Consider the following 21939-nt stretch of genomic DNA (forward strand, 5'->3'; position numbering starts at 1 on the left):
CTACTGAAAAGCCTGCCCCGTTGTCAGATTCCAACCATCTGTTTCTGATGGGGAGGGGGCTTTAGTAAGCTGGAGCACAAATGGGTTAAGGGTTGATTCTTGAGGCATCCCCAAGCTCTGACTGAGATACCAATGATTGGGTGCCTTATTTTTTGCTGAAAGGGGTGTCATTTTTATTCCACTTCACAACACCCAGGAATCTGCTACACAGAGGATATTAATACCAAGTGTTAACCAGGGAACACCATCCCTGAAGGGTCACCAACTGTGCGCTCAAGCTGGATACAACAAAGATGCCATAGTTTTATTTTGATGGTTTCCAAAAATCAAAACATTTTCAAACACAACTAAGATACAAAATACAGCATAAAATGAGAGTTTATACTTATTTCTCTTTCCACATAAAGCAAAACAAAAAAAAAAGTGAACTCAGAACACTTTGCAAAGCCAATTGGTAGATTACATCCTGCCTTTGAGAGAGCATTCCAACTGTTAGAGAAGTCACTGCATCAGTTCTGGGAGATATGTGGTACAGCAGCGCATGTGAGAAACAGCTAGCCCTCTTGCAAAGGACACGTTGGCTAAAAAGTCAGTTTGGGTAGGGTACTGGTAGGAAGAGAGCAGTGTATTTAAAAACAAGCCCTCTCCTTACTGCTGATGTTGTACTTTACTTGCAAGATCCCTGCTGCAAATGGCTAGTAACATTCCCCTTTCCTAAAGGGGAACATCTATTTTGTGATGCCTGAACTTCCTATGGGGCTGCAGGCAGCCTCTCCAGGAGAGAGGAATTTCCTGTGGGTTTGTTTTAACCCAGCTTGTACCCAAATAAATGTTAGTCTCTAAGGTGCCACAAGTACTCCTTTTTTTGTATCAGTTAGTGTCTGAAATATTAAACAGTCCCTCTTCTGAAGTGATCAAGCTCCTTAGCTGGGCAGAATGAGGGGATTAACCCTAAGGAAGCTAATTAAGGGGTAGTTACAAGAGCTGTTTCTACCTATTCACTTATAAATACTTGAATTGCCCACAGCAGCTAGAATGTTTGGAAGAGAATATTGCTGCAGCTAAGGAGCATGTGTGTATTCTAAACAGTTGCCTGTTGTAACTGCAGTGTGAAAGTCAGTCATATCTTTTATGTATTGAACATCAGGAGGAAGCTGAAAGATCTCATTTCCTGCACAATGAAGACACAGGCACTGCAAGAGCAGCTGAGGCAAAAACCTTTCCTACAAAACCTGCTGGGGGTGGGGGGGGGGGCACAGGATAACTATTAAACCCTCTTGCTCTCAAATTAATTTAAGAAATCTCTCCAGTGATAGTGCCCTCTATCACTACAGAGGCCATTCTCCCTTACGAGCAGTGTAAGTGGCTGAACATTCTTGGAGGCTTTTCTATTTATCACCAGCTGCTGAGAATCCTGTTTTCCAGGGTAAAGGCAAGAGTGCGCTGTCCAGGTCAATGGGCTTAGCAGCATCCCTTGGGGAGGAAAGCCCAGGAGCTGGCTGCCTGCTGGAGATGATGAGCTGGGCTGCTCTTCAAAGTGGAGATGTAAGCAGCTACGGTGAAGGGAGCCATTGATGCAGGAAACCAGGGCAGTTAGCCTGCTGAGCTGCTAGTTAAGGTCACAGGGCAAGTGTCTCACACAGTCCAAGTCAATAAGACCAACCAAAAAAACGAGCAAACCCATCCCACCACTTTAGGCCACTAGCAGAGGCTAAAATGCCCCTTCCCAGCAGGGATGAATGTGAGGTGAAAGAAGAGATTACGCTGATGGGGCAAAGTCAGGACCTCTGTTTCCTTTCAACCCACTTACACTAAAGGATTATTTCCTCTCTGAGCGAAATGCACAGCAGAGAGTTAAAATGCATAAGGTACCTCCCCTAGCCGTTAAGACACTGTCAAGTATGTTCTACTCACTAGAAGTCTTAGCTACTACTGTCAAAAATGAGGCAGATGCCATTTGAGACACAGGACTGAGAATCAGTGCAGTAAGGCATCATACAGCTGATTTTTGCATACTGTTTAATACAGGAACAATGGAGCCTGTTCAGGAAAGCATTCTCTCCCCCAGCCCATGAGTGTCTGTACTGGGATGCTAGAGCACGTGCTTTTCCCTTGAGAGTTCTGTACCTGCTGTTGCACAGTGGGGAAAAAAAAAAAAAGAGTTTGCATGTACAAGAGAGACTGGCAGCAATGGATCAAGAAAGCAAAGGGTGCTCTAGGCTGGAAGATCAGACACTGCTCTGAACCCACTGGTGAGGTGATGCGGACCTGCATGCATTATGAAATGCTAACCATTTGAGCTTTTGCCTTTCAATGCCAGGAACAGGGTCTTTCACAGCTCTGCAAATATTGGTTCCAACAGTTACTGCTCACATTGAAAGAACCTGGAGCCACATTTAGATAAATGGTGGTTGGTTGCTGAAAGGAGCTGTCTCTGAATCACTGCCTGGCTTGCTCCCCTTTGTTGGTGGGTGGAAAATGCTGAAAAGGATTGATTTTGGCACAGCACCTTTTAAAATGAAATCTGTCTTGAGAGCCTTCCCACTAATCCACCCCCCCATCTTACTGAAATCTTTAAAGCAATATAAACACCACTACCCCCTTGTTCCGCTCAGGAACAGAAATGAGACATTTGATGAATAAAACCATCTCTTTCCTCACCTAGAGAAGGATGCAGCTGCTTCTGACATTCTCTTTTTCCCCTCCCTCCCTCCGGGTGTGGAAGGGCCTTCCCCTTGCTCAGACCTGGGTAGAGAATACTGTAATTTTTAAAACCAATGTCTTCTTAGCATAACTCTCCAATTGTACAAACAATGCTCTAACCAGCAGCTGGATTTTATATACCCAGAGGCGTTTTAGTTCTGAGGGGAATGTGGTATTCACTTGTTAGAGTTAAAAAGGAAACAGAAAAAATAACCAAACAGCACACTGAATGATACTACTGTGTATCTGCTCACAATACTTTAAAATTTAAAAGCCAATACTGAAGTACTCAATGAAATGTGGATTCCTTGGGTTAGTTCCAATTCTAGGAAGTTAAAAACAAAACAATAAAATAACCCTAGGCAATGTTCCTCGAAGTAGTAGGATCTCTCATCTATCATCAGATTACTGGTGCCACTGTAAATTAAATTCTCAAGACATCTGTGCCTTTAACAGGGGAAGGTACAGCAGGAGCAGGTATATGTAAAATGCTGGCAGGTTTTGTTGAATCCATAGAGAATCCGTCCTGGACCTAAGCTGTCGTGTCCTGAGAAGCTACATTGCTCCCATTACCACTCTTTTTTCTTCTCATCCATGGAGACACCACCAGGACCCAGCGCCACCACCAGAAGAAGCCCTCCAATGACAGACATGGTCTGGAAGAAGTCGTACTTGAGGAAGTCATGCATGGGCTTGTAGGCCGGGATGGTCCAGAAGGCATTAAAGTAGATGTTGATGGCAAACAGCCAGATGACCAGAGTCAAGGCAGCCAGCTTGGTCTTAAAGCCAATCGCCACTAAGATAATCAGGGCTGTGCCCACGATGTTCTGGAGAATCTGCAGGAGCAGAGTGGGGAGGAAAGAGGAGAGTCAGGGTTATACACAGCTATGTTATGGTATCCTATAGAGCACAGGCACTGCATACCCAGCTTGCACAGGTATGAATAGCAGTGTAGACAGCAAGCCACAGCTTAGGGTGGGCAGAGTGTCCTACACACCTCAGGGTATAGACCCTGCACACTCAAGCCATGCCACCCATGTCTGCACTGCTAATTTTAGCAGTGTCATGTTCTGCTGCCTCCTCCTGTCAGAGCCTTTCCTTGCCACAGTGAAAGCATCTGGCAGCTGTAGGAGTCTTTCCCCACCGCCAGAGCCTTTCACTGGGGTGTGTAGCTACACACGTAGTGCCTGTAGGTGCAGACGTAGCCTTAAAGAAACATGCATGGAGGCGGCGTAGTCGCTGCAGCGTTGCTCAGGTAAAGGCCATTCAACAGGCTGCTGTAAGAACACAAGAATGGCCCTCCTGGATCAGACCAAAGGTCCATCGAGCCCAGTATCCTGTCTTCCGACAGTAGCCAGATTCCCCAGCGGGAATGGACAGAAGAGATAGTCAAACGATCCATCCCCCGTTGCCCATCCCCAGCTTCTGGCAAACAGAGGCCAGGGACACCATCCTTACCCATCCTGGCTGTGATACAGATGGGCTAGGGCAGGTTAGCACTAGATTATCTGACATCTCTAAGTTCCTTCAGTAACTAAAGGGCTCTTTCCAGCTACCTCTATTCATGTGAATTGTCCCACTCATTACAATGATCCAGTGGCAGGACTTGCGTGACTGATGGCTGCAAGGGTCAACCCTCAGCTTGTGTGGGACCCTGAGTGTAGATTTTGGCGTACCATTCCCTGGAATTTAGTTTCAAGTTGGCGCTTCCTAAGCTAAGATCTTGTTTATGAAGAGGTGAGTAGTTTGGATTGAGGTTTCTCTGCTGTCACTCAGACCTGAAGAAATATTTTTTACCCTACTGCTTAAAGAAAGGCTCAATTATTAATTAGTTAAAAGACTGATACTTTATCCTGCTCTAGCACTTTGTGCTAAGCAGATCACATGCTTTATAGACATTAACTCAGAACACGGTATCTCTAGTTGACAGGACCCAAATCTGGCATTCTTACATAAGGAGACCCAGTGAAATAGATGAGGACTCGAAGGAGAAGAATTGCTGGATTGGGATCCCACCCAGGCTGTAGCAGAGCAGTGAAGCCCAATGCCTTGACTCCCAGTTCTGTGCCAGATACTTACAGAAAAGAAGCTAACATCAAAATGTAGCAGTGTCATGAACATGAGGACCAGCAGCACACGTCCACCCAGCTGCATGTACTGTTTGGGGGAGCTTTCCCGCATGGTGGGGACCCCGGCAAACATGCTTTTCCCCTCTGACCGTGACTCAGCCAAAAGCAGCAGCAAGCCTCCCCCAAGGGCAAGGTTCCTGGGGAGAGAGAGAGGGGGGCATAGAGAAGGAAAAAAAATCTACAGGTCAGTGCAAGAAAAATAAAAGCCACATCATAGAGCTTGTTGGATGTGTCATGAAGATTATTCTACCTGAATGAGTGAGAATGCCAACAACCTTGGATTGGTTTTCATTATGTCCCACAGCAATCTGCCCTCCAAGATTGCATCATGTTCCCCCACTGATTCAGTAGTTCTTATGGCTCTGCAGATACAAGAGGATCGTGCATCCAGCGCTTGCAATGCTTATGACCATAGCGTGGAGCTATGCAGGCCCCAAGCGTCTATCAAAGACTACATGCATTTGTGGGATTTTTTTTTAAAAAGGTGCAAACAACATGGGACATAGATGACATTATGGGATGGAGACTCCTTGCTCCCAATCACTCCGCGCGACTCATTTCTGCCCTGCCATGCATTGCCAAAACTTCCCCAAAAGACAGTGCACTGGATGGTGGTGGGTTGCACACTGGGATATCTATCCATGGTACACTACACATTGACAGAAGCACTCCTGGCAAGCATATGCAGTGTTGACGCAAGGAGTCAAGTATGCACCTGCGCAAGCAATCTATTGATTGCAGCAGCTTTGTGCCGACGTAATTTGCGTTGACCAAAGTTTGTCGGGTAGAGATGGCCTTAAATGTGACCTTTATAAAGACCTCTTCATTCCTGTCCCTGAGTGACATGCACAGAAGCAAGTCTGCAAGGACAGTACAGGGAAGTAAAATGAACTAGGACCTACCTCATCAAGAACTTCAGATCCCATAGAATGCTGTAAGCAATGGTCTGGGAGGGGAAAAGAAAAAAAGAAATACTGAAATATTTAAGCTATTTCCACCTCCTTGAAAAGGGAGAGCTTTTAGAGAGTGTTCAAAGCCAGTGTGATTAAATGCAGGATGTAAGAATCAATAACATCTTACAAAAAGTTACTTAGTTTAGCAAGTAGTTTGGCATGACGACAATAAGGAGCTTTTATGAGAATCTATTTTGGATGCAGAAGGTCAGGCTCACTCATTAGCCCAGGTGCTTTTTATATCACCCGCATATCTGTGACTCTGAGCTTTTTGCAGATAGTTAATTAACCCTCAACAATCCCCTGTGGCAGTCAAGTATCCATCCCATTGTACAGATGGGGAAAAATAGAGAGGCAGGAAGGTTAAACTAAATGCCCAAGATCACACAACTAGTCAGTGGCGAATTTGGGAATAGAACCCAGAAGTTATAACTCCTACTCTTCTGCTTTAGACAAAATGTTAACGAAAACCTTTCCTGTCCAAAATAAGTTTTTTTTGTTTTTGTTTTTTCAGCATTCAATGGGGATCCTTCCACTTTGGGATATTCTTGTAGCAATCACTGTGGGGTCAAGACCAAATCAGTTATAGGTCTCTTATGCAGTAGGCTGCTGAAGCTCATGTGAGTTGCAAAGGGGACCTCCTCCTACTATATGGGACAGGATTGATTCGATACTTGTCAGTGCTTGGAAAAAACAGCTGGCTGATCCGATCTGCATCAGCATCCAAGGAGAATACCTTGCCGCTGTGCATGTCAGAGGAAGAACAGCTGTAACCATGTTGCCATAAGAGATCATGGCCAATTGAAGGAGGGCAGTGGGCTCAATGGGCTGAGCAGGGCAATCCTTCCTGCTTCTTTAACTGAGACAGATCAGTCCCATTGGGGTTGGTGGGGAGGGCCTGAAAGATAGGGACTGTACTTTGGAAGACTTGAGGCTTCCTACCTGTAATGCTATAATTCCAAACAAGCCGAAGCAGGCATACTGCACAAAATTCCTACTCAGCACCAGGATACAGCCGCCTGAGGAAGGGAAATAAACAGCGTTACCACATCTCCAGCTCACACAGGAAACAGTTGGTTTTGGTTTGAATTTCAGCAGGTTAAGGATTTCATGTAGCCAAGTCACAGAGAGCCTCTGCTAGGAGATATCTGGTATCAAAACACTGCTGGTTTGGGGGGGGGGGGGGTCAGCTTTAAAGTCTGCATTCTCCACAGTGAGACATTGTCGTATGGCTCCTGAAGAACATCTCTCCATTATTCCACCAGGTGATGGAGCAAGGGATCAAACATAATCTTTGTTTAGTCCCTGGCACATCGTACTAGTTGGCAGGTGCCATGCAAGGGTACATCTACTCTGCAATAAAAGACCTGCAGCACAGCCATAGCTGGCCCAGGTCAGCTGACTCCAGCTTGTGGAGCTCAGAGTGGGGGGTTATAAAATTTCAATATGGACATTTGGGCTCAGGCTGGGGCCCGCCGTTTCAAACCCTGCAAGGTGGCTGGGTGGGTCTCAGATCCTGGGCTCCAGCCCAAGCCTGAATGTCTATACTGCTACTTTTAGTCCTGCAGCCTGAACCCGAGTCAATTGACCCCGGCTCTATGGTAATGTAGACATACGCTTAAGGTCACAAGACGTTAGACAAAAAACAGCCAAGTATGTAGATGTTGGATATTGCCTTTCCTGAGGTGGTGGTGGGAGGATGATATAGTTCTTTCGAGAGTACAGAATATTAAACAAACAAACAGAAGCTTTCCTGTAAATCTTGCATTCAAAAGAAAACTGATCGCATTTCCCAGCAGGCGGATTTCCACGTTGAGAACTTGACTAAAAAAAAAAAAAAAAGTCTACAGAGGAAAAGATTTAGCAAAATTAAATTTTTGCCTGGACAAAATAAAAAAAAAACAAAAAACCAACCAACCCTGGACACAGGACTTTGAAAGACTAGGCAATTGGAGTGCGTGAGACAATTTTAAAAAGGGGGACACGCAATATAAAACAGGGAGAATTTAGTTCCTTTCCCACCAGTGATACTGTTCACTCAGCATGAACACAGAAGCTAGACTTGAAGTGTCAAGTCTGTTTCCACTTCCTAGTCCTCATGAACTAACACAGTGCTATTGCTTTTGTGAACAGGGCAGGATTGAAATGCTTCCCGTATAAAAACAAGACAAAAAATAATTTTTCCAGTTGACATTAACCTCTATAAGAGCCAATACTGGGCTGAGGCAAGAAAAACATGGCACTGTAATCATCTTGATATATTGGATGAATTCTTCTTTAAATACAGGAAGTATTTTATTTACAGAATGCACCTATCAACATCTGGGTACACATACAGAATTAAATAGATAATACTACTGTCAACTAAGGGACTCCTCAGAGAGTTTTCATTGACCAAGAGGTACCATGGGGACTCAAAAGTCAAGGAGCAAAACATGGGGAGGCCAATGAAAAGTCTTTATTCAACCTATGAAGCATCATCAAAATATAAAATGCTTGATGGGTAAAGAAAAATAAACTAGGCTTCCCATGCTAACATGAGCCAGAAACACTAGGGCGATTTGGCATCTGCCCTAATAGGCCATTAAGAGCCACTTACTCAGCTGTCCGAAGAGATTTAGGAACACAAAGATGGAGGCCAGGAAATAGCCACAGTTCCACGTGGCATCAATGTAATCCCTCTGCTCGCTCCACTGGAACCACATGCGGATGCCATCCTCCAGGAAGGTGCTGATCAGGCACAGACGGGCCACGTGGGGAAGGTACTGCTTCGTCACTCGCAGGAACTACATGGGCAGACAGTGCAGGAGGAGTAATGTCCAAGGCAACCAAGAGCCATGCCCCTCTGCAGACTGCAGGTATATCACTGGCGTGTGCACATGGATACACCCACCTCCACCACAAGGATCCCGCTGAACGCAGATGTGCTGGGGAATTAGATAAAGCCAAACCCTCTCGATATCATGCTGGTTTAACACACCTATGCCTTTACATTTCCCCTGTTCTCATGGGCAAAATTTCCACTGACTTCTTCCTCTGCAAATATCAACACATTGTGGCATCAGGCCTAAGACTCTCCTATACAATACTAAAAGGGTTTGACTGTAGATGAAAAACTGGATATCCTGGATAGGATATTAGTTGATTTCAAGGATAAACACATACAGAGACAGAGGTCAGCCCCTAGTCCCATTAAGAATCACAACCCACATAACAAAAACACACTACTCAGGAAGATGAACTAGGCAGTTATATATAACTACAGTTCAATGCAACCTAGTATTTAAAAAAAATATCACCAAGAGGCACGAGGAAGTGAGCACACCGCTTCTCTTCTTGGAAAGGAAAGTTGTGTCTGATCCTGTGAACAGAATGCTGAAAATTTACCATTAGATCACTCTGCCATTGTGAGAATTATAGATTATATAGGAGCAACTACTGCTGAGCAGAACCAAAACATACACCCTGAGGAGTCTAGCTTCTTTTGCAAATTACACACATGCAAGATATTTGCATATTAAAAAAAAAAATCTGATCACCTCTTCACTCTCCAGTTCTCAGCTAGTATATCGTTTGAGTCTTCATTCATATTTAAATAACTGTAATAGAGCACCAAGGCATATCCTGAGGGGGATTAATAACTGGTTGTAGATTTAATGCTCTGACACAAATCTCAGGCTAAAAGGCCACAATTTTGGTGTGCAAAGGGAGCCACATGCGGGCACCTAGAACACATATGACTTAATCAGCAATTGTGTTTCTGCAGGCAGTTGCTATGATTATATGTACCTTTAGAGCAAGCTGGCATACACGTGGGTGTTGGATTCTTGCACTCCATTATTGAAAATTTAGAACCATTGCATTGATCCCCGGTTAATATTAAAAAGTGTCCGGTGTTATTCCTCCGACCCAACCAACCATCCCTTTGGTACAGAAAGGTATTAATAAAAGTTGTTTATTTCTTAACAAACCTGCAAATAGCACATTCCACTTTTTGTATAGAAAGCAGTGGTGTAATAGTACCAGCAGACATTTGGTAACAGAAAACGCCTACTGGCTGAAAGTGAGGTGACTGTTTATTTAAGAAACATATTTAGGGCATCAACACCAGGTGCAGAACAGTCAAGTTACATCCTTGACAAAGTGAGGTAATGGTAATTCAAGTGACATCTGTCAGGGGTTGTATGTGAGATAGATATGGTCAATTCTAAATTAAACAGCAGAAGAAGAGAAGCAGAAGGTGCCTATCTCCTGATTTTATTGGCAGTTCCCGCTGAGCAATGTCACAGCCAGATGCATGCAAAAGCCTGACTCCTGATGCAGAAATGCCAGGTTTTGCAGAGACTCCTGGTTTAGCGGTAGGGGAACCATGTGTTATAACCTCCTACAACTCATACACAGTATGTATTAAAAACAATTTATGGGACTTTGATTCAAGTCGTTTTACTCAGTGTTAGAATCTAAACTATGTTCGGGGGGGGACCCCACAATACCAACCAACCCACCCACCTGAAGAGGTGTTCTTCAAAAAGGTATCAGGAACGCCACAAAGAGGAAATTCACAATGAAAAAAACAGTGTATATATCTTGTGTTGGTCCCCTTGCACAAGTGTTTCTTGTACCATTAGGGAACAGGAACTTAAAAAAGGTACAGAGTCACACCCAGCACTGACCATGTTCTGTTGATGCAACTCAGTTAACGTCAATGGAGGTACACCAATTTATACTAGCAGAGAATTTAGCTAATCGAGTCAGCAAACTAACTAGTAAAAATGTATGTTGACCAAAAAAAATTAAGTTAGCTTCTCATTGTTTATGACGTTCACTTCTTGCATTTTACTCAGTTTGGACAATGAAACTAGACTAATCAGTTTCACTTTCTGCTTTTAGTTAGTATGATTTTGCAGCTCTGGCAACATTTGGCTTCACAACAGCTGGGCAGCAGGAGATTAAAGGCACTTCTAAAAGCTTATTCCCACCACCATAATTAACCAATTAATAAAGGATGTTCCAAGTTCTGTGCAAGTTAGAAATCTTCCTTGCTGCCTAATTCAAGGTCAGCATGAGTAAAAACAGAGCAGAAATGTTAACACAACAGACATGCCCAAATAGTTAATATCAGAAGAGCAAACTACACTAGTCTTGCTCATGTGCATCTAGAGTCTAAAGGGTCAAGATTCAAGTCAGTTAAACATACTTTGAACACAAACCTCAACCACGTACAGATTGAATGTTATACTTTGGGATTTTTGAATATAAATGTTTTTCAAACAGCTAGATGAGTGAATCTGGAGAGATACATTTCTTATGATCTTTGTCATTTAGTGAGATACAAACCGAACAATTAAATACACATTAATACAAGGGAGATGTGACCTAAAATTAACCAATGTGAAGTTAAAAAAAAAAATTGCAAATGAGCTCTTTTCTTCGTCCAGAATAGCAGATTAAGAGAGCTTCAAACTGTATTTGAGTTACCTAAGAAACTCCTACATGCACCCCAAGTGGAGAAACAAAACAAACAGATCATTATTGTACATAACAAAGTTATACCTTTCATCCAAAAGTTCAAGCCCAAAATTTGGCATGCTTTAAATGTTATCCTCTGCCAGTAAGTGTATTGTTTATATATTTTTTTAAATTATAACTGTTGTAATTTTGTTCCCATTTTTTAAAATGGGGCCCCAGACTCAGCCTCTACAAGTTAATAAACCTTATTCTCACAATTAGGCAATCATGTTGACTTTGCTAACAAACACAAGCAAACAAACCATGTGACTTCCATGGAAGAGGATAAGATTACAGGGAAAGAAGAATTACAGATCAAGCTTCTATGGCCCTTGTGATAATACCAAGACTGATTTAGAAGGGTCCTTTTCTGTAGCAGAGACAGAAACTATCACAAACAACAGATACTCCTGGGGGAATTCTGCACCAAAAAATTAAAGGTTCTGTGAATATTTTAAAATTCTGCATCCAGCTGCGGCTCCCACTGTCAGCCCTGCGCATGGCGAGGCTCTGGCTGCCATGCACGGGAGATCACAGGTTCATCAGGAAAAATTAAAATTCTATGGGGAACGTTAATTCTGTGCAAATTCTGCATTGTACAGTGGCACAGAATTCCAGCAGGATTTCCACAGAGAGACATGGGGAAAAAAGAACTAAATGCTCCAAAAGTACTGGATAGAAAGTATAGAATGCCTACAGAAAAGAACTAGAGGGTTTCTATAGCAAGTCTTACTCCTCAGTTTGGAAATAATCTGAGGTGTTGCTTGTGCAACATGCTAGACATCTGATGAATTTTAATCAGGAGGAAACAGCACTTTCCAACATCAGTCTAACGACGGAGAAGCTTTCAAAGCACCCAGCAACACCCTAATCAGCCACGTTGGACAGGAAAGCATAATAGCTCAACACCTGGGCATCAGGAGGGTTGAAAGCACCTGTTTTAGCATCAGTGCACTGCACTGGAAATCCCCATGCAAAAAGAATACACAACCAGCAAGTCACAAATAGGGGGCAGCCTTGTCTTCTTCCTAGAACAAGAGGAACGGGATCTACATTTGGCTCGTACCATCAACTAGGTAGAGAGCGTACAGAGCATGCAGCAAGTGTGTAAGAGACCTGCTAAAAACAGTGGCCGATTTGGAAGAAAAGGCCCAAATGCACAAGGCAAGAGAGGCAGGCTGTGATCCACCTTCCAAGGATCAAGTTTTGATTAGAGATCCTTAACTCAGGTCTGGTCTACACTACAAACCTATATCGGCACAACTGTGTCGCTCAGGGGTGTGAAAAATGTTTGCATTCAAAGTGCCATATCCACCCTGGGCCTAGAATTAGAGTAGTTCTGTGTTTATACTGACCCACAGCTTGCTAAAAAAGATTTCTAGCGAGCAAATGGCACCTGCCCTGCTTGCAGCTCTGAGTCCTGTTAGAATATACCACACTGCGATGTTAAGACAAGCTCTCCCAGGTGACAGACTAACTACATTTAAGACAGAAATGAAGACTCTTCATCCCAAGCGTTTGAACAGATTGTGCCAATGCCAAGTGAATTCCTGGAGGGGGTCAGAAACAGACTCTCAAACAGCTGTCTCTTTCCTCGCCACCCAAAGCGTATGCAAACCCAACCTGCCAGAGAAAGCCAAATCAGCTGGCTCTTCCTAGGGTTCAGAGGAAGGGAGAGTGTGTGCACACTGACTTAAAGACCTCAATCCAGCTCCCCCACATGGGAGCATGTAATTCTGGGTCTGACCTGGCCTCTCTCAGAGCAGGGAGGCCTCTCCCTGGGCATTCTGTACACTTCGGCCTTTACAAGGGAGAAAGGATTCTCCACCTTGACAGCAGCTTTCCCCTGTTCTTCAGCTACATCAGAAGCTGGAGAGAACATAAGAATGGCCATACTGGGTCAGCCTAAAAGTCAATCTGGCCCAGTATCTGGTCTTCCAACAATGGCCAATGCCAGGTGCCCCAGAGGGAATGAACAGAACAGGTCATCATCAAGTGATCCATCCCCTGTCGCTCATTCCCAGCTTCTGGCAAACAGAGGCTAGGGACACCATCCCTGCCCATCCTCGCTAATTGCCATTGATGGACCTCCATCAATTTATCTAGTTCTTTTTTGAACCCTGTTATAGTATTGGCCTTCACAACATCCTCTGGCAAAGAGTTCCCCAGGTTGACTGTGTGTTGTGGGAAGAGCTTTAGAGATGTTTAACTAAGGGTATGTCTACAGTCCTGTGCCATTGCAGCATCCTAGTATAGACTCTTCCTACGTTGACAGAAGGGGGTTTCTGCCAGTGCAGTTAATCCTCCTCTCCGAGAAGTGGTAGCTAGGTCTATGGAAAAATCCTTCCACTGACTGAGCTGCATCTATCATGGGGGATAGGTCAACCTAACTAAATCGCACAGGGCGTGACATTTTTCACAGGCCTGAACAATATAGCTAGGTCAATCTAATTTTTAGGTGTAGTCCAGGCCCAGGAAAAAGTGTCCACAGGTCTGAAAAGCGACAGGCAGGGCCACAAATTATTTAAGGTGGTTCAGAGTGCGATTTTATGAATAGAGTTAGGAGGAATGAGAGGCAGTTTAAAAAACAGAACAAAAAAAACAAAAAAAAAGTCTTCCTAAACCTTTCCTTTCCTTGATGGGGGCTGTCTGGAAAGTATCTAGATTGGGGTCAGCAACCTTTCAGAAGTGGTGTGCCGAGTCTTCATTTAGTCACTCTAATTTAAGGTTGTGTGCGCCAGTCATACATTTTAACGTTTTTAGAAGGTCTGTTTCTAGAAGTCTTTAATATATAATGAAACTATTGTTGTATGTGAAGTAAATAAGGTTTTTAAAATGTTTAAGAAGCTTCATTTAAAATTAAATTAAAATGCAGAGGCCCCCGGATGGTTGGCCGGGACCCAGGCAGTGCGACTGCCACTGAAAATCAGCTCCGGCACGCGGGCATACGGTTGCCTACCCCTGATCTAGATGAACAGATACAATTGTAGGGATCAATAGAGAACTTTCAACTGTTAAACAACAAATCGGTCACACTAACAAGCCAATGAGGGAGGAAGTTATACGTTCTACAAGAGGGAGTTTTTAAATTTAGGCCTAAAGCGAGGGGAAGAGCAGAGGTTAAAATGATTTGATAAAGCAGGAGCAGGAAAATGGAAAGGTGGAGAGAAGCCTGCCCTGGCAACTTCTGCAGAGAACGGAAGCAGGTGAGAGAGTGTAATGGGAGGTTGCTGTCTTGAAGATCAGCAGGAACATGACTGTGGAAAGGTTGCAAAATAAGCACAACTGCCAAGGGGCAGCTCTACTTCCCAGAATCAGCTTTGGAACCTGCCATCTTTTGTTGTAATAAGTCACATGGACGAGTCTCGTTGTCACCTTCCCTGAAACCAAACAGCCTATGATAGAAAGTGTAAATTGTTCCCTCACTCAGGCTTCCTCCCTTCTTAGCACACACAGGAAAGAATTTTGTTGCCTAGTAAACATGAGTGCTTGTGATCCAATCAGTGGAAGACAAGTAGGATGGACTGAAGGTGGGAGCAATGCTAGGCAACCAATGCTATGCAAGCCATCTTCTGACATCAGTCATGCATACAGCTGTGTTTATGCAACTCACATGTAAGCATTGAGGCCACTGCTCATAGCAAAGGTAGAGAAAATGAGGCAAATTCAGAAATAGAATGCGCAACAAAAAAGTGTAAGACTAACGGAGGAGATCTAGGAGGAGAGGAGAAAGCAATAGTTAACTATGATAGCGCGGGACACGTATCAGAAGTGTCTAGTGATTTTAGGATTCAGAGTACCTATGTACTGAACTCTCTCAGTGATTTAACTAGGTACAGTGGAATTTATCTAGAATGGGCAACTTCTACTGGTGGGATTGAATCAATAGGACCAAACCAGAATGCCAGATCCAGACATCAAACTTCATGGAAGTGCTGATCCACATGTTACAGCTTGGGCCCATCTCTAGTAGTCATGATTTATAAATCTCATTTCAATGCCCTACAGCACCATGCAAACTATAGCTATAGTAAGAATCACTTCAACCACTGTTGCAATGCAGCCACCTCTGGGGTACAGCTGTTTAACAGTTCATAGTAACAGATTAGGACAAAGTTAAAATCTTATCCATCTGAAACTACCCGGGAATTAGAGGTACACAGAATGTAATTACCTGAGCTTCACTGACACAATACACTTAACCTAAAACTAAAATTATTCAAGTGAGGGAAGGAGATTACGTTAAACTCATGGCACATCTGTAGTTTAGGGTTTTCTATACACTGAATATCAAATGACCTATTATTCTGTGGGCCTTGCATGGACCACACTGAAGACTGCATCTCACACAAGCACAGCCAAAGCTGGAAAAACTAAACAATATTATTTGAGAGGACAATTGGTTCTTCACTCCCAGCCATGTCATTAACACATACTGCAGAAGGGCTTTGTGTTGGCATTTTCTCCTCTAATGAGGTTATGAGGGCAGTAAACCAAGCCCTGTGGAGGACACAGACAGATTTAAATACTCTTCTTAGTTTAGGAATAAACACACGCAAGGATCCAGCATTCTCTGGATCAAGTCCCTTCTCCAAATGGCTTTCCTCAAGGAGGCTACGTAATCCAAACAACAAATAAAGAACTCGAATCTTTGACTCACCTGCTTTACTCCCTTAAGTGATTTGCAGTGTTGTTGTTGAAAGCTTGTCTCTTTCAGCAACAGAAGCTGGCCAGCCAGAAGATATTCTCTCACCCACCTGGTCTCCTTAAGTGATCAAATCATCCTCCTTCCCAACCCCATCCCTTGTTATCACCCCATCATCTTTGGTCTAAGTTGCAAGGTCTGTCTCTATACATACACACCTCTAAAGCACAATGCTAATTTATGGCACTTACAAAGTAATAAGCAAAAATGAAAGCAGCAGCTAGGGAGACTGTAGATATATGATGGGTTTAAGACTGATGCACAGAACTGGGAGCCAGAAGATCTGGATTCTATTCCTGGCTCTGACATAAAACTTCTTATAGAAACAAGGTGGGGGAGATAATACCTTATGATGGTTGGTTGGGACGTACATACATAGATGTCTCATGTTACCTTGGGCAAACCTAGCTTTGTATTTCACCTAGGTGCTTAAGTGAACTCCCCATCCCCGCATTATATTTTTTAATCAAGACCACCGCACACTGCAAGCAGTTGCTCTTTTATAAGCAGCTCTGATTTCGCCAAGCTTCACCTGGGGCTCTCATCTCCACAATGCCGGTGGGGACACAGGAACAAGAAGAATGCTCCAAAGTTCACCAGGAAAGAGACTCCTCTGTTTATTCCTGAATTAGTGACCGTTAGGATCAAAGTGGTAAAGGCAGCTGCCAAGCAAACAGCACAGAGACACTTGGACTGCAACATACTGTTTACAGACTTGTGTTTCTGATAAAGATACAGGACCCATCCCTGCAACCCTGATGTGGAGCCGCTCTGTTTCCCATATGGAGAGACGCATGAGCCAGTGGCCCAAGTACAGGACTGGGAGCAAGGAATGCTGAAGATCTCATTTCACGCCTGGCACCAAACTCTACACTCTAGCCTGGGGTGAATCATTTCTTCTCTCTCTGTTTCAACCCGTCTATTAAGTGGGGATAATGACACCTCCCCTCCTCCCAGGAGGAGTCAGTATTTAGAAAGAGGGACTATAGGCCAAGGGTTCTCAAGATAAATTAGTTGGTAGCCTCAGAGTGCAGCCACCAAGTCTTGCTGGTGGCCGCTCTCTCACTTTTCCCTAAAATACTTCGTTTTCGGAAAAACAAATACATGTGTGCATATACGCGTCCAAATCATTGCAATTTATTTATTGCTAGCTAGTAAGTCTGTTGTGAAAAGTGATATCAACAAGCATACAGGTATCACTTTTCACAGCAGATTTACTCAGCCCCAGCAAACATGGGACAAATTAAGCCTTGGATGGGGTGTCGGGGAAGGCAGCAAGGGCCAGCGGGGGGAAGGGGGCCAGAACTCCTCAAACACCGTGCCCCAGATGTCTTCAGAGGGGGGCAGGGCCCAACTCCTGCATGTGGTGCCAGGAACCAACACCAAGGTGGGGCATCCAGGAGCAACAGGGAGGAGGGGCCGCTGCTTAGCCCCTCTCCCAATCACAGCCCAGGACGCTGTGGCCACAAGAAAAGCCACTGGTGGCCGCATGTAGCCACGTTGGCCGCATTTAAGAAACGCTGCTATAGGCTCACTCTGTCACTTTAAAAAGAGGTCAGAGGAAGGACAAGAGCAGGCCAGAAGCTTTCTGGACATCTTATTCTTTAGAGGGTTTCATCTTTGTTGTTCTGAGCTTTAAGGTTTCCCCATAGCATTCCATTTTCCCTTTTTCACACAAGCCTCCTGAGTGCAATTCACAGCACTCCAGTTGCCAGGTGGGCTCATGGCACATCAAGTCTTTGGCTGCCCATCCTCTCCATAGGAGCAAATGTCACACTTCCATATTATGGCAGGAGTAGGGTGCTTGGCTTATTACTAAACAGGATCAGTGCACTTATTTGGACATGCCAGGCTGAAATAAGGACCTTCCATGCTCTGTTAGCTTCACTGGAAAATGAAAGGACCAGGTTTAATACCAAAACGTTTCTTCACCCCATTGTTTTTATATGAACTATCTCAGAAAGCTAGAGGTCAGAAGGAAGATCTGATCAGCTGCACACTCACAGGCCCTTGGGATGGAAGATTAAAGAAAACTCTGCATTTTTGGCCACAGGAACATGGTTTGGGCATCACACTCACTCCTTCCACCAGCTAGAATCACTTCACTCATTTACAGTAGTTGCATAGTCTCCCCGCACTCCTCTCTACATGGAGTAGAGTGCCAAACAACCACCTTCTCAAGTGATATCAGCACAAATGGAAGACTAGCCAGAAGTCTGCTCCCTCAGAGATAGGCAACTGCTCCTGCAAATCTAGGTAGTGAGTGCAAACTCAACGCAAGACCTAGTTACAGCTATTTCAGCTTTGGATAATGCAGACAGTATTTAGAAACACAGTTAAAGGCTCAGTCTTGAACATTTTGTATTCAATTAGAAGCTCTCAGCACTGATCCTTGAGAAGTTTTGCTCCCAGTTATGGAGATTTTTTTCCATTTCATGGCAGATGTGGGCCTAGACCCAGGAAACAATTCCACATTACCTACAGTTAGACTGTAAGCTCTTTGGAGAAGGGACTGCATCTTCTGTTTGTACTGGGCACTACAAATAATTATTCCCTATCCCATCAAATCAGAGAAGCTGGTTTTCCCCTAAGCCACCCACACCTGCCAACCAGCAAAGCCCGCTCAACTTAAAGCCCACAGTTAAGAAAAACACCAAACAAGAACAGGTGTCTTGTATTGCACACCCATGAAGTGGACAAACATTGGTTGTAAGAGAAAGACCATTTCCAGAGCCAAGGTCAATCCTAACCCCAATCTATCTCTCCTTCAGAACACTGTCAGCTTTGTAACACACTTAAGTGTGCCATATTCCCCTCTAGTGGCTGGTCCACATACGGCTTAAAAGCTTATTACTGCTGCTAGTTAGCAGCATTACTCTTTAAGGTCAAGGGGCAGATGCCTGTGCTTTGGGTGCTGAAGGTCACAGGTTCGAGCTTCCCTAATAACCTGCTCATTACACCCCTGGGGAGAAAGCAATAGCATATTAGCTAATCCCAACTATTATAACAAGGAATGGGAAGGAATAAGGATGTCTAGGGTATTAATCTGATGTACCCACCCCAACCATCTGAAAAATCTTCAGTCTAATCCCAGTTCAAATGTTTTGTTCCAAATGAGCTAAGAACTTCCCTAATACAAAATACCCACCATGCAAAAATATACCCAGTGCTTATTGTTTTGTAAACTCACTCCCACATGCGTATGGGTCTGTGTTTTAGCAGCATAGGTAGTGGTTAGAATAAGCAGGGGTCAACTATTTGGACCTAGAGTTAGCAAATGAATTACTTACTTGCAAAACCTAAGCGTGGTTTTGCAATCTGATGGCTGAGTGTCCACAAACATCAGGAATAGGCTGTAGCTAAGAATAGTCACTTTAAAATAAAATGAGGTCAAAGAGAAATAAAGTTGTGTCAGTGAAAGTTATTCCAGGAAGGGGGCAGACATGGTTTCATGCTGGACAAAAAGGCATTCAGGAGTTCTTACGAAATATTTAAGATCCCAGAAATAGTCACATGGGAATAAACACACAGATATTAAAACAATAAAACCCTCAGTAGCAGCTAGGACTCCAGAGTCATAACATTTAGCAAAGGGTATGAACACAATACAGCAACTGCCAGGTTTCAGCGTGGTAGCCGTGTTAGTCTGGATCAGCAAAACCAATGAGGAGTCCTTATAATACAGTAACTGTTTATCTTGTCCTCCCACTTCTGATGTGTCAACAAGACAAACTGGGCCTGATTTTGACACCCTTATTCAGGCTGAGTACTACCAAACACCATACGGAGTCCCACTGAAATCAACATAAAGACAGCAGAATCTGGCCCTAAACAAGCCATCTGTCTAGAAAAGACAGCAAATGGCAGGTTTTTCCAGTGCTGGTCAGTTACAGAGATTCAAGGGTGACATATCCATTTTAGATCTTGTAATATGCATCATCCAACCTTCATCCTGCTTTAGAAGTCTAGAGTCAGATCAAGTCCGATTTTTCAGATCTTAGCTCTAGGCAGCCAGATGTTACTACCTCATTTTAAATATACTGGTCACCAAGCCAACAAAGATCTTGCTTTACGACACTGTCACAAAGAGAGTGACTGAACGCTTCATTCATACTATTCTGCTCACTCACAGCAAGATGAGCGATTCTAAGCTTTGACTTATCATAGATATCTGTATTACGCAACAGCACAAGATGGTCCGTCTAGGTTGGCGTCAACATCTACAAGGACAGTTTATAAGGAATGTTTAACAATCCGGGTTGACTTTTATTCTGAACCTAAAGCTTAGACAGAGACCGATGGTTCCTCCTCATCTGTTCCACTTAATGATTCTGGACATGGTCTAAGAGCAGTCTGGGGTTAGGATTTTCCATTATCATTTCACTGCACGTTTGTTTTCGCATATCCCCTATTGCCACATGCCACCTGGACACTTCTTGGAGAGAGATAGGAAGAATGGCTTGGCCTTCCTCACCCCCTTATGGGGCTCTTTACATTTATTAACAGATAGGAAGAAGCCAGGCTCCCAGGAGAGGAGGGTTACAGCACTGATCTGACAGTTTCATTCAAACAAGGCTCAAGATGCAGGCTCCAGGGTGGGAGCAAGATCCGTTCCTTCATGGGTAACAAAAATGACAAATACCTCTTTAGTTAGTGGGGGGCAGGATTACCACCAACTGTCACACCCTGAGAATAAAGGAGGTTGATGCCTCATGTCCCTTCCAGGATATACATCACTGACTGATTCCCCATTATCCTTGAGGTGGGAGGGTACGGCTCATAGACTGTAAAGCCAGAATGGACCATCATGATCATCTAGTCCGACCTTCTGCATGTTGCAGGCCACAGACCCTCAGCCACCCAAGAGGCCCATAAACTCTGGCTGAGTTAATGAAATCCTCAGATCAGAGAGAGGCAGACCCCAGAGCTCCTCAGGGGTACACACCACTGAGCGATCCCCTCCTTTATTCAGGGGGCAGGGACAAACACCATGGTCTCTCCGGTGTACAAACCACAGACTGTTTCCCTAACCCCCCAATATTCTAGGGTGTTGGCCTGCCGGCGACACACACCACCGACTGATCCCCCACCCCATTATCCTGGGAGGGGCAGGACCCCCTAGCAGGCTCATTCAGGGATGCGCAAGATTAGCCGATTCCCATTTATTCTGGGTGGGGGGGGGGGGGAAGTGGGGACACCCCGCCAGAGGTACAGATCACAGGCCGATTCCCCCTTTATGTCGGTGGGAGAACCCCACAGCCCCCGGGAGGGATACACCCTCCATGTGGAGGAGGCCTCCAGCCTAGGGAAGGGATCAGAGGGAGGGACAGACACCCACCTGGTCCGCAAAGTCCTCAGCCGTGCTCATTAGGTCATTCTGGCCCATGGTCTCGGCGGCCGGCCGGCCGGGAGGGAGGGAGGGAGGGTGGCTGGGTGGGTGCTGCCGAGGGGGATTCCTGCCGGCTGGGCGTCCGCCTGCTGCCTGGGCGCTCGCAGCCCTGCCTCTCCTGCCAGCGCCTGCACAGGAAGTGCCGCGAAAGCCGCTGCTCCCTCCTGCTTCTGCCACGTCGGCCAGCTCTTAAAGGGACAGCGCCAGGCGCAGGAGGCTCCCCGGCGAGGGAGGGAGTCGGCGGCCTGGGACTGACGGGAGATACCGGCCCGCCTAGCTCCAGCCTGTGCCTGGCTCTTAAAGGGCCCTCAGCAGCCCTGTGTCCGCGGCCCGGGGAAGGGAGGAGGAGCAGGGTCCCCCTGCAATCAGAGGTGGGCAACGCCGCGGTGGATTTGGGGTTGAGTTTTGGAGAAATCTTGTTTGCCAAACCAAAGCTGGGGGGTTGGATCCAGGGCCCATTTGATGGGAACCCAGGAAACACACGAAGTTCGAAGCCTGAGGGGGTGGATCTGCAAAACTGGTGGAGATTTTCAATATGCAAAATCCGCCCCT

General features: G+C 44.9%; 1 protein-coding gene across 1 annotated transcript; it reads right to left on the reverse strand.

Moving 5' to 3' along the window:
- Positions 1 to 283: 283 nt before the first annotated feature.
- SURF4 (surfeit 4) lies at positions 284 to 21659 on the reverse strand. The gene is made up of 6 exons (XM_073314036.2): positions 21337 to 21659; positions 8385 to 8571; positions 6728 to 6804; positions 5735 to 5778; positions 4783 to 4969; positions 284 to 3539 (listed from the first exon to the last, which is right to left on the reverse strand). Exons 1-6 carry the CDS (start codon positions 21382 to 21384, stop codon positions 3273 to 3275), a joined length of 810 nt encoding a protein of 269 aa, XP_073170137.1. The 5' UTR covers positions 21385 to 21659; the 3' UTR covers positions 284 to 3272.
- Positions 21660 to 21939: the final 280 nt, after the last annotated feature.

Source organism: Lepidochelys kempii, chromosome 16, assembly GCF_965140285.1.
Source record: "Lepidochelys kempii isolate rLepKem1 chromosome 16, rLepKem1.hap1, whole genome shotgun sequence".
Classification (NCBI taxonomy): Eukaryota; Metazoa; Chordata; order Testudines; family Cheloniidae; genus Lepidochelys; species Lepidochelys kempii.